This window comes from Euprymna scolopes, chromosome 35 (assembly GCF_053919585.1).
Source record: "Euprymna scolopes isolate OS-2025 chromosome 35, ASM5391958v1, whole genome shotgun sequence".
NCBI lineage: Eukaryota > Metazoa > Mollusca > Cephalopoda > Sepiida > Sepiolidae > Euprymna > Euprymna scolopes.
Genome location: NC_136516.1, coordinates 38,022,179 through 38,034,381, shown reverse-complemented (window position 1 = coordinate 38,034,381; position 12,203 = coordinate 38,022,179). Strand labels below are relative to the sequence as shown.

The window sequence follows — 12,203 nt, the reverse complement described above, 5'->3', positions numbered from 1 at the left end:
CATTCTGAACACAACACGCCAATTTCCAACTTTTCGCAAATGTTTTTTGGCGTGAGCCCATAAGCCCTCGATGGTCTGTGTATGTATTGAAGAGTCCAATGGGTCAACAAAGTTTTCTTCATGGATCACTATGTCATGATCATAAATCCCTTGTTGAAAATCTTTCAGTCCTTCGTAGTCCGCCCATCCATCTGATATAATTCTTGTCCCTGGCAAGATCCAAGATCTTATTATCGGGAACAAGGTGCGTCGGTCCCTGCTTTCGACCATAGCCAGGTTGCACAAATTCAATCCCTGTTCCACTGCTCCAAAAATCCATACCCCTATTTTGATGTGTCCTCTATTATATTTACGTTTAAAAAAATAAGACTCATCAATTTCGACTTTTTAGGGGTTTCGTGTTCGTCTAACCCACCTAGCATGATGGGATGATCGAGCATGTCCTGCTCGCAGACTTCACTGATGAAGTTCATCCAGTCAACGATGGTTCGTTGACTGACACCTGCTTCTTTTCTAATGGTAATCTGCGGCATATCTATGCTCCAACAAAACAATATCGTTAGAATTTGCTTAATGGAGAGATGGCTTTTTTCCAGAAAGGAGCCCTTCCTTGGCGAAACTTTTTTTTTTTACATTGTAAATATTGCCACACAAAACCATCTCCCCTCCCAGCATTCTTATATAATATACGGTCTTATATAATATACGGTCTTGTCCACATACGTTGCAAACACTATTATTTTTTTTACTAGTCCTAATGAGGCTGCTGTGTGCAACTGCAGCTCATAGCTTGACAATAAATCATACATGTAAATGTCCATTTCCTCTCTTCAACTTCTGCACTAGACATTACAGTGTCAACGATGGTGGTTTTCATTTTTTTACGATAATAATTAAAAACAGTAAGAAAACAGAAAATAAAAACAGAAACAGAATGCTAACAAAAAAGGATAAAAAAAACAGAAAATAACAAAAATAGAATGCTAACAAAAAAGGATAAAAAAACAGAAAATAAAAACAAAAATAGAATGCTAACAAAAAAGGATAAAAAAAACAAAATAAAAACAAAAATAGAATGCTAACAAAAAAGGATAAAAAAAACAGAAAATAAACACAAAAATAGAATGCTAACAAAAAAGGATAAAAAAACAGAAAATAAAAACAAAAATAGAATGCTAACAAAAAAGGATAAAAAAACAGAAAATAAAAACAAAAATAGAATGCTAACAAAAAAGGATAAAAAAACAGAAAATAAAAACAAAAATAGAATGCTAACAAAAAAGGATAAAAAAACAGAAAATAAAAACAAAAATAGAATGCTAACAAAAAAGGATAAAAAAAAACAGAAAATAAAAACAAAAATAGAATGCTAACAAAAAAGGATAAAAAAACAGAAAATAAAAACAAAAATAGAATGCTAACAAAAAAGGATAAAAAAAAAGAAAATAAAAACAAAAATAGAATGCTAACAAAAAAGGATAAAAAAAACAGAAAATAAAAACAAAAATAGAATGCTAACAAAAAAGGATAAAAAAACAGAAAATAAAAAAAATAGAATGCTAACAAAAAAGGATAAAAAAACAGAAAATAAAAACAAAAATAGAATGCTAACAAAAAAGGATAAAAAAAACAGAAAATAAAAACAAAAATAGAATGCTAACAAAAAAGGATAAAAAAACAGAAAATAAAAACAAAAATAGAATGCTAACAAAAAAGGATAAAAAAAAACAGAAAATAAAAACAAAAATAGAATGCTAACAAAAAAGGATAAAAAAAACAGAAAATAAAAACAAAAATAGAATGCTAACAAAAAAGGATAAAAAAACAGAAAATAAAAACAAAAATAGAATGCTAACAAAAAAGGATAAAAAAAAACAGAAAATAAAAACAAAAATAGAATGCTAACAAAAAAGGATAAAAAAAAACAGAAAATAAACACAAAAATAGAATGCTAACAAAAAAGGATAAAAAACAGAAAATAAAAACAAAAATAGAATGCTAACAAAAAAGGATAAAAAAACAGAAAATAAAAAAAATAGAATGCTAACAAAAAAGGATAAAAAAAACAGAAAATAAAAACAAAAATAGAATGCTAACAAAAAAGGATAAAAAAAACAGAAAATAAAAACAAAAATAGAATGCTAACAAAAAAGGATAAAAAAACAGAAAATAAAAACAAAAATAGAATGCTAACAAAAAAGGATAAAAAAAAACAGAAAATAAAAACAAAAATAGAATGCTAACAAAAAAGGATAAAAAAAACAGAAAATAAAAACAAAAATAGAATGCTAACAAAAAAGGATAAAAAAACAGAAAATAAAAAAAATAGAATGCTAACAAAAAAGGATAAAAAAACAGAAAACAAAAATAGAATGCTAACAAAAAAGGAAAAAAAAACAGAAAATAAAAACAAAAATAGAATGCTAACAAAAAAGGATAAAAAACAAAAACAAAAAGGTTTTAAAATAAAAGTTATTTAAATTTTCAGATGAAATAAAAAAGGAATAAAAACAAAAAAAAAACAAACGGATAAGAAGAAAAGAATTGACTGAAAACAAAAAAAGGAAAACAACAAAGAAACTATTAAAAAGAAAACTTCTTATTTCGACAATGTAACACGTGTAATTAAAATCGTACAATTGAATTTCAATTTAATGATAAAATACCGGTGCTATTTATTTTTCGTCCTCCTGAGTCAGGTCAGAGTTAGAGCCTCTATCTCCTAAATTTTCTGTCTAAAGTAGACATCTGCCAAGTCTGCTATCCAATTCGTACAAGAGAAGAAACTGATTGGCACAATGAAGAAATGGTGGGCATGTAAGCATCTTTGTCATCTCTTAAAAAAAAAAAAAAAAAATGAAAATAAAAAAAAGAAAAATATTAGGGAAAGCTATGCCTGGAGATGCCGTAATACAAAATGCAAGATATGGACTGCATTGTGGGAAGGATGTTTTTCTCCTGGTCCCATCTTTCAATTGCACAAATTATAGAATTAATATATCTATGGGCATACGAGATGGCAACATTTAAAAACATCAAGTCAGAACATACAATGTTTGACTGGAAAAACTTTTGCAGAGATGTATGTTCTAAGTATTTTCAGCGGAATCCTCGACAGATCAGAGACCCAGAGCGGACAGCCGAGGTTGATGAATCACTCATCCCTCTTTAACAAAAGGAAATATAATGTTGGGAGGTTCTGCAACTGCTCAGAGTCTTTGGCAGATATGACCCCAAAGAGAAGGACGGGTTTCTAGTTACTGTACTAAACAGGAATACCAAAACCGTCTTTCCCCTAATAAAAAAATACTGGGTCTGGGACAACAGTGGATACAAGAGTCATCTCCCTTTACCATGAAAATAAGCATCGAGTAGTTTCATGATAAAGAGACAACTCTTGATTGCACAATACCAGAAATTCAAGATTTAAAAGTAAAAGCAAGTTTCGTGACAAAGGGACGTAATTCCACATTAATATGACGCAATTTACAAACAATGTATTTCGACATTAAATTCAGTATTTAAAAAATATTTTAATGGCATATTTTATTAATACTGAAAAATAATTTAATAGTATTTATTTTGATTTTATTTTTAATATTTTGACACAATTTTTACTGGACATAAATACGATTTTCAAGACATTTTCTGTTTTCAAGGAAATAATAGAAATAAGGTCTTTTTAAGGCAAAAGTTAAAATTCAAGAATTTTCAAGTTTGTATGAACCATGTTAAAGAAAAAAACCCCAAACATTTTAGCTTTCTTAAAATTAAATTTTTAATCTTCATTCATAACGGTAATTCAAAAAAGTGCCACCCTATTTCTTATTGTATTTTTCTACGGGATCATTTTTTTTTCATTTTTGGAATTTGATATTAAAACCCAGGGATTCTTTAATACTAGCCTGGGTGCCCGGCATTGTCCGGATGTTTGGAGGTGTTTTGAACAACAACAAAAAAAAAAAAAAAAAAAAAAAAGTGGTAGTAGGCAGGCAGACTTGACGCAATACCGCAAAGGAGGAAAAGAATGTAAAAAAAAAAAAAAAATGTGACGTCTTTGCCATTGCGTCTGTCACCAAGCCAGAAGTGACCTATGTTTAAATTAAGGCCAGTCAATCGAAAAAAGGGGATGACTTTCGAAAATATTGACAAAAAAAAAAACAAAAAAAAACGATGCCTCCCTAAAGAAAAGTGCCCAGCTGAGGGTAAAGGAATTAATGTTTTAAGCCAATTTTTCAATATTTGTCATCCGAAGGGTCGAGCTTCAAATCGATACCGATCACGCATAAATCGTTGCCTGTCAAAAGTTTTAGGCAGACATACAAACACACATACATACATTTAAACAGACAGGTAAGATTTATATCATAGATGACAACTCCTGAGTTACTCAGTCTTTCACTTAAGCTACCAACAGGGCTTTTGATAAAGTTGTCGGATTTGCCCTTGCAACATCTTCCTTGATAAAAGGTGTTCTTCAATACATGAATGAAGAATTCATCGAGTTGCACCTGTTGAACCTTAGCTCGGCATCCCGATATGCGTGCCTAGCAAGTGAATTCATTCACTTAACTAATTCTGCAAGTGCTTCTCCCCGATTTTGCTTTATTCATATTAAAGCTCGGACAGCATTAGTGCGATATGTAAACACTGTACTGTGCCGATAGCTGATCCAGCAACTCCTTACTAGCAGTATTCGAACGGTCGTCGAGATATTCTCCGATTCATTCTGATGTCATCCGATCCGAAAAATCATAAACTGGATATATTAGCTCTGAATCTGTCAGTTTGTAAATTCGTTCTTCCTTTTTTAAAGCATTTAGCTAGTGTCTTAGATCAGATGATTTACCAGTAAAGATTGGGATCTTTGATCTGCCAAGGACTACTGCATTTAAGGAGGTTGAGTTGGAATTAACCATTTTGTTTTAGGTATGTTCTATGCAAATAACAGACTTTAAACGATAGTTTTTTTTCTATAAAATAAAATATGCATCAAGTGTGCTTGAAACCAAATCATAACGCAATATCGAGAAATAAATATTTTACTTGTTTGAAATTTATAACAAATATTTCTCGGAGAGATACTCCATCCTCAGTATGTTGTTTTCTTTCTTTTTTTTTTCCTTCTTTCTTGCAATGCTGTAAAGTTGGAGAAAGAAAAGTCTGTTTGTAATGATCCGCGCGTTGTCGCTGATGTCATCCAAGTCATACATATATTGTTTTTTAAAGTTTTGATCTCTTTATGATATATTACGTTCAATAAAATCGATAGAAATTTGTCTCTATAATAATATATACGTGATCTGCATGAATTAAAATATCATATTTAAGTGTTTCTTACGACCAGGCAACGCCGTGCGGCCTGCTAGTTTTATTCTAAAATAATGTTCATGATTTATGTGGTTTATTTTCTCATTCAAAGATTTTCCTTAAAATTTCAACTAATGTTGTTGTTGTTGTTCTTTTTCTTTTTCTCATCAGGTACAAAAGGACAGTAGCTATCTGAAAATAATGCTAGATGTATGGAGAGTGAGCGCCTGGTCAATTTGAGGACAACGGTCACAGTGTGGTAAGTCACTGTATATGGCAGTCATAAGGGGAGGAGGGGGGGGTCAAACGGTTATATTTTGAAATGTTGATTTGGTTTCAAGCGCACTTGATGCATATTTTATTTTATTCAAATTAAGTCAACGTTTCTATATGGAACTCACACCCTTGAAGTTTTTTTTCTAGGATTAATTTACAAAGAGTATGTGAACGAACTAATTGTGCCAAGAATGAAGAGAAGCAGAGGAAAATAGTCACTTACCTGAAGTTGTGGATCTCTGGAGGATAATGTCTGGTGGAAATCCATCAGATTAGCTGCTTTCTACGTATTAGATGCGCTCAGGTTAAATGTGAGTGTTGCACTGTGGAAATCTTTCCGGGTCGCTGCTTTCTTTGTTATCGATGTGCTCAGAGTTGAATCTTTCAGGAAAGATTTCCCGGAGTCAAATCCAGGGTCGAAAGTCACCAAAATATGATCCGATCATTTGCAGAAAATAGTTACTTGGTTTGCTGTATGGACGTTTCTTAAAACTATTGTAACATCCTGGGAATGGCAACCAGATCCCCGAGTGTTAAATACGATCGAACGATAGACACACCGCCTTACATCAAGGGGGGGGGGGTCGATATGGCGTGGGATATAATCGACTGGCAGGTTTGGTTGTTGAGTCTTCTTTGTGTTGTTTTGGCAACATTTCCATCGTCTGCATTCTCCATGACAGGGAACCGCTTCTCTGAAAACTGAACACTTCACAAAATAGCGAACAAAGGCATTTTTTTTTTTTTTAAATAAAAATAAAATTATTTTATTATTGAGACTTACGGAGCATTTTAAGTTTGAAATTTATTGTCGACCACAGCCCAAACAGATAAAAGCGCCGAGGCAAGCGATCCTGATTTAACTGTTCTACAATACAATTCCATGCTCCTCTCTTTCGATGAAGAAAGAGTGCGGAAAGGAAGAGAGAAAGAAAGAGCAAAGAGAAATATATGTTTTAATGCACATTTTACAAATTCAGCTGTCAGCATGCAATGGTTTGTAGTTCCATTAAAACACTTGTAAAACATGTAGAAAGATGCAACATTTCATTGATGGGACAGCGGTTGAAATCTAGCTGATAGTGCGGGACCTATTAGGTTGGCGACTCTCTTTTGAACCATGTCTAAGAGGGAGAGACTAGTAGCAGATGGACCAGTCTAAAAGTGGCAACAATACTCCATAGATGGGCGAAGATGGCTTTGTAAAGGTAAAAGATACTCTCAGATGTAAGTATATGCATATTCTGTTCGTTTTTATAATCTACCATTTTGGCAGACTTTTCTGCTGATATACGAGATGGAACGATAAAAGTGTTGCCCGCAAGAAAACAACTAAACTTCAGCTTTATTTTAAAACTTTTAATGAAAAAAATCAATTCAGATAACTTGATTATGTAGTAATAATACATCTATTCAATGTAGCTACCTTCGGCCTCAATGACTGCCTTGATGCAGGTCTGGAACTGGGAGCACACCTTTTCCACAAGCACTGGCAGGAGCTTGGCGAATACTTGGCAGATGGCAGTGATCAAACTGGCTTTGGTGCTGTGAGAGGTCATGTTGGTGATGTTCTCGACTTATAACCAAACGAAGTAGTCCAGCAGGTTCAGGTCAAGGGAGGAAAGGGCCAGTAAGAGAAGGGTACAAAGTTGTAGCACTCCTTATGAAGCCAAGCCTGGGTCTCTTTAGACTTGTGGGCAGGTGCAGAATCCTGCTGCCACAACTCTCCAGCACATCGAGGTACACTTTGGTGTTGACTTTCAAGCTGACTTTGAAGATATGATGTGGCCTTTACTTGAAACCAAACCAAAGACCAGAACCGTGGCCGGAAACTTTGTTTTCATCTCTCTGGGCACGTCCCTGTTATTCGTGGCAATCCAGCGATGCATTTTGAGGGTGCTGGCAATGGTCCTGTTGTCATAAATTGGATCAGTAGAGAGCGTGAGTGACGCATCTCCGTTCTTACTCGTTGAACATTGTGTCACTTTCAGACATGATAGAAGGCTCCTATCATTTTGGGGATTTGTACACAACTGGCCAACTAGTAGATGGTCTCCAACATAAAAAGAAAACCAGTTTTCATCAAACGGAAATGGAATCACGTCGTCTTTTCTATAGTGACAATTTTATTGTTCTACCCTGTATATCATATGAGACTTTTAGCTCATTAAAAACGGGCAAAAGTTATAGCCCATTGACTTAGAATGCATGCTTTATGCCAAACTTCTCGAGTAAATGTTGACTAATCCCTATTAATCCGTAACTTTGCATCGAATGGATACCATTATAGTGCACTGTACTGTACAACAGAAAATTTCAGCTAGATCAGCTCCGTAGTTTCCGAGAAAAAGTGAAATGGGCAGACAGACGGACAGACAGACTAAGATACAAATAAAATATATTCTAGATTTTTTAACTCATTAAAAAAAAAAAAACGACAAATGTTATAGTCCGTTGGCTTAGAATTAATGCTTTATGCCAAATTGATGGTTGAAGTTGTGTTCATTTTTTTTTTTTTTCATTAAATACTAAGCCCTATTTATCCCTAACTTTGCATCGAATGGATATTTTATTTATTTATTTATTTTTTTTCTTCCTTTGAAGATTGTAATGCCGGGTATGGGGCAGCCAAACCAGCTGCCAACATTGCCCCACTTTTTTATTGAAACCAACCGAGAGCTCTTTTTAGTATCCTCGCTGTTCCCTTAAGTGCAATTACTTAGTTCTGTGCTGTGCAAAGATTCACAAAAAATTTCAGCTAGTTCAAGAATAAAAGTGAAAATGGGCAAAAAGACAAACGGACAAACAGACAAAAAGAAATATAATACAGATAATTCTTCTGGTGGTTCGAGAATGTGAAAAGAAATCCGAAACAGTGCTCAATTATTGTGGTAAGAGCAGAATATTTATTTATAAAAGATGTACACAACTTGAAGTATATACATATGTGTGTGTGTGAGAGAACTATACGTGTGTGTGTGTGTGTGTGTGTGTGTGAGAACTATACATGTGTGTATGTGTGAGAACTATACGTGTGTGTGTGCGTGTGTGTGTGAGAACTATACGTGTGTGTGTGAGAACTATACGTGTGTGTGTGTGTGAGAACTATACGTGTGTGTGTGTGTGAGAACTATACGTGTGTGTGTGTGTGTGAGAACTATACGTGTGTGTGTGTGTGTGAGAACTATACGTGTGTGTGTGTGAGAACTATACGTGTGTGTGTGTGTGTGAGAACTATACGTGTGTGTGTGTGTGAGAACTATACGTGTGTGTGTGTGTGTGTGAGAGAACTGTGTGTGTATGTGTGTGAGAACTTTGTGTGTGTGTGTGTGAGAACTTTGTGTGTGTGTGTGTGTGAGAGAATTATGCAGGAGTGTGTGTGTGAGAACTATACATGTGTGTGTGTGTTTGTGAGAACTATACATGTGTGTGTGTGTGCGTGTGTGTGAGAGAACTATACATGTGTGTGCGTGCGTGTGTGTGCGATAGGAGAGAAAGAAAGTTTGCGAAACGTTCATGTAGACAACCGCGATTTATTTGAAGTATGCGTACTGAATCATCTGTGGACTTGTGAATTTCGGGGCTGGGTGTATGGAAGTGTCCATGACGGGTGACCTGACTTTGATCCGTCGTATGTGCGTGTCACGTCCGTTTTGATGATTGGACAAGACTGCAATTTGAATCATGAATGTCCGTATGTGTTTGTCGTTTGTGTCTTTTAATGGGATCTTTACCCACCCGACCGGTTCTATCAATTCAACTTGTTCCAGTTCCACCAAATCGTGGAAATTATTGCCAGCACGGATGGAAATCCTAGAACAAAACAAAGGAAGCAGTTAGCAGAAGTGAAAAATGCTTGTTTCCTTCATCTCGAAACATCCAGCATTTTATGGTTCTGAAGTTTTGAGATGAGGATCGATTATTCTTATTTGAATTCTTCGGACTACTGTTCTCATCTTGTGTCTTATTCACACAACGTTTCAGCCGATGTAACCTCTTATCTTGTTTAGACATATTTTTTTGAACTTGTTCATCTTTCTGTCTCTGTTAATAGCCCCAATAGCAAAGAATAACGTTATATGAAGCTCTCAGTATCATACAGTAACGTATGATTCTAAACGATACTTAAAAATAAAACATCAGAAAATGAGTTCAAAATTTCACGACTTCGTAACCCGTGTATCTCAGGAATTACTGGAGACTAGCTGTATATATCCGGCGTCGCCCGGTCGAAACATATTGCTGCATGGATGCATTAGTGGAATACTATTTAAGATACACCGAATATCCTAACTTGTTACGAAAAGTGACCACATGTATTTCGGGAAGCATAAAACACATCCATCTTAGTCTATGAAAATCAAATGCGAAGTAACTCTCATAGCTCAAATAAATAAGTTTACTTCTGGTTTTAAATGCAACTGTTCTGAACTATTAATAAAGGAAAATAAAATAAATTAAATCAAATTTAAATAATATTTTTAAATAGAACAATTAAAATGATTTTATTGCAACAAACAATTCCATCAAGCTAATTATCAAAATGATTTGTTTTAATGTAATATGTAAATGAGGTTTCACAACGTTTCAGCTGATGTAACCTCCAACCGTTATTAGGTGTATCTTGTCGACCTCAGGAATCTTTCTGTCGAACCAGGGAATCTGAACAGAATTTCAAACCGAACCCTTAATCCATGACGGTAGCATGCTTTCGTGCTGTCAGATATGAATGAGTAGAAGTACTGAGTAATTTACGAGGACCCATGGCATAATGGATAAAGTACTTGGTAAAATTTAGTTCTAAGTTACACTCTTCTGGACGTTAAAAAAGTTTAATCCTCAGTGCGGGCGATACTAAAAAACACAATTGTGAATTACTTAGGATTTCTACCCAGTCGTGGCTGATGGAACGAGAACATACTACTCCCATGAATTAAAATAAAGGGTTCCATTTGAAATTCTGTATAGATTCCAAAGTTTGACAAGATACACCTGAAGAATGTTGGAGGTTACATCGAGCAAAATGTTGTGCAAATAACATTCAAAATGGAAACAGTAGTCGGAAGCATCCAAATAATATGAATATCTAATAATATGGTAATATTTTATCCTTTTGCTCCCATGCTGCCAAAGTAAAAAAAAAAAAAAAATTAAAATGAGATTCTACTTTTTTTTTTTCTGTGCAATTAAATAACAACAACCCAGAAATATCCAGAATATTGTTTTTTTTTAATAAATAAAATATTTTAAACTAGAGTCTGGATTCAATTTATTATGTAACATAAAATGATGTTGCAGTATTTTTGGCTTATAATGGGGGTATGGTCCCTCACAGTTGGGAGATTCTATTTGTAAATGATGCTGCTAGGAACTGACGAATCAAATTAATTCACATCCTGCTACCAACCAGAATTGCTCCATAAAAATTTAACCTTTTTCTTTAACAACCTTGCATATGTTTTCTTCGTGTTAACACGGGAAAAATCTTTTGCTCTGTGGCTACAAAATTATAAAGTCCGGAACCTATACAGAACAGCTGTCTAAGAACTCATCATCTCCAAGATTTGTCTGGAACAACGAACCATCGGAAACTGTTCTGAAACTAAACATAGCTCCCAACTCAAGAAATGATCACCAACTTCCTGTTGAGCATTAAGTTTTTAACCACATAGCTTGGGATGAAAAAAAAAAAAATTATGGAAATAGTTTCAGACAAGGCCTGAAGCCATTTGATATAAAAAGCTAACAAGAATGAAAGATGATTATCGTAAAGACAGGAGATGCCGATTAACCTTAGTCTTGAAAAGACCAAAGTTAAAATTCCATGGGGGGGGGGAGCTTTTTTCACTTCATTTTGTTGGTGGTATTAACCCAATTGGCTGACCCCTCAGGGTGAGAGAAAAAATACATAGAGTGTCATTTAATAAAATATTTCATAACATTTGGTAGAAGTAGGCTGTATTAAGTCAAAAATAGGGTCCATTTTCAAATTCATGAGTACAGTCTCATTTTTGGTGTCAACTAGTGCTCTGGGTAAAATTCAAAAGGAATTTTTGAAAAAAGTCAATGTTTGGTGGTTAGCACCCCCCAAAAACTGGCAAAGCTTGAGATTTCAGGATAAGATGAGGAAATATTGCTGATTTTTGTAGATAAATGATATTCCATACGCTTGGAATTGATCCATTCTCTTTTCTCATTAAAATTGTGTTCATAGATATTATTTATAGGATATTAAGTTGAAAAATGGCATTTTTTTTTTTTTTTTTTCGTCTGTAGCGTACAGCGAATCCCGACAATTAATCCTCCTCTACCATTCCAATCACCTTCACCATTTAGGCTTGCTTTCAACAGACCACAGTACAGTAGATTAGTCAGAGAAACCAACCAATTCATTTAAGATAACTGAAAACATGAGGCAAGAAAGAAGTAATCATTGGTTGGTTGGTTGTTTTTGTTTTACGGCATATCAACCCTTTTCAGGTTATTTAATGCCGAATCCAAAGATTTTGAAGAAAAATTTTTTTAAAAGAATATATTTGTTGTTTTCAAATCAGTTTCTATTTAACCCATAGTTGGGACCCTAACAGGTACTACCACTCCGGGTCAGAGCAGACCTG

General features: G+C 34.2%; 1 protein-coding gene across 2 annotated transcripts in view; it reads right to left on the bottom strand.

Annotated features, from left to right (window-relative positions):
• Positions 1 to 8,472: 8,472 nt before the first annotated feature.
• The window catches only part of LOC145259825 (anaphase-promoting complex subunit 10-like), a 52,759-nt gene continuing 49,028 nt past the window's right edge, over positions 8,473 to 12,203 (bottom strand). Inside the window, exon 4 of one of the 2 annotated variants that reach the window (XM_080117627.1) lies at positions 8,473 to 9,399. In XM_080117627.1, the coding sequence (XP_079973753.1) occupies positions 9,120 to 9,399 (280 nt within the window). In that variant the 3' untranslated portion in view covers positions 8,473 to 9,119. The remainder of the gene's footprint in view (positions 9,400 to 12,203) is intronic. The other variant, XM_080117626.1, reaches the window with a different exon arrangement.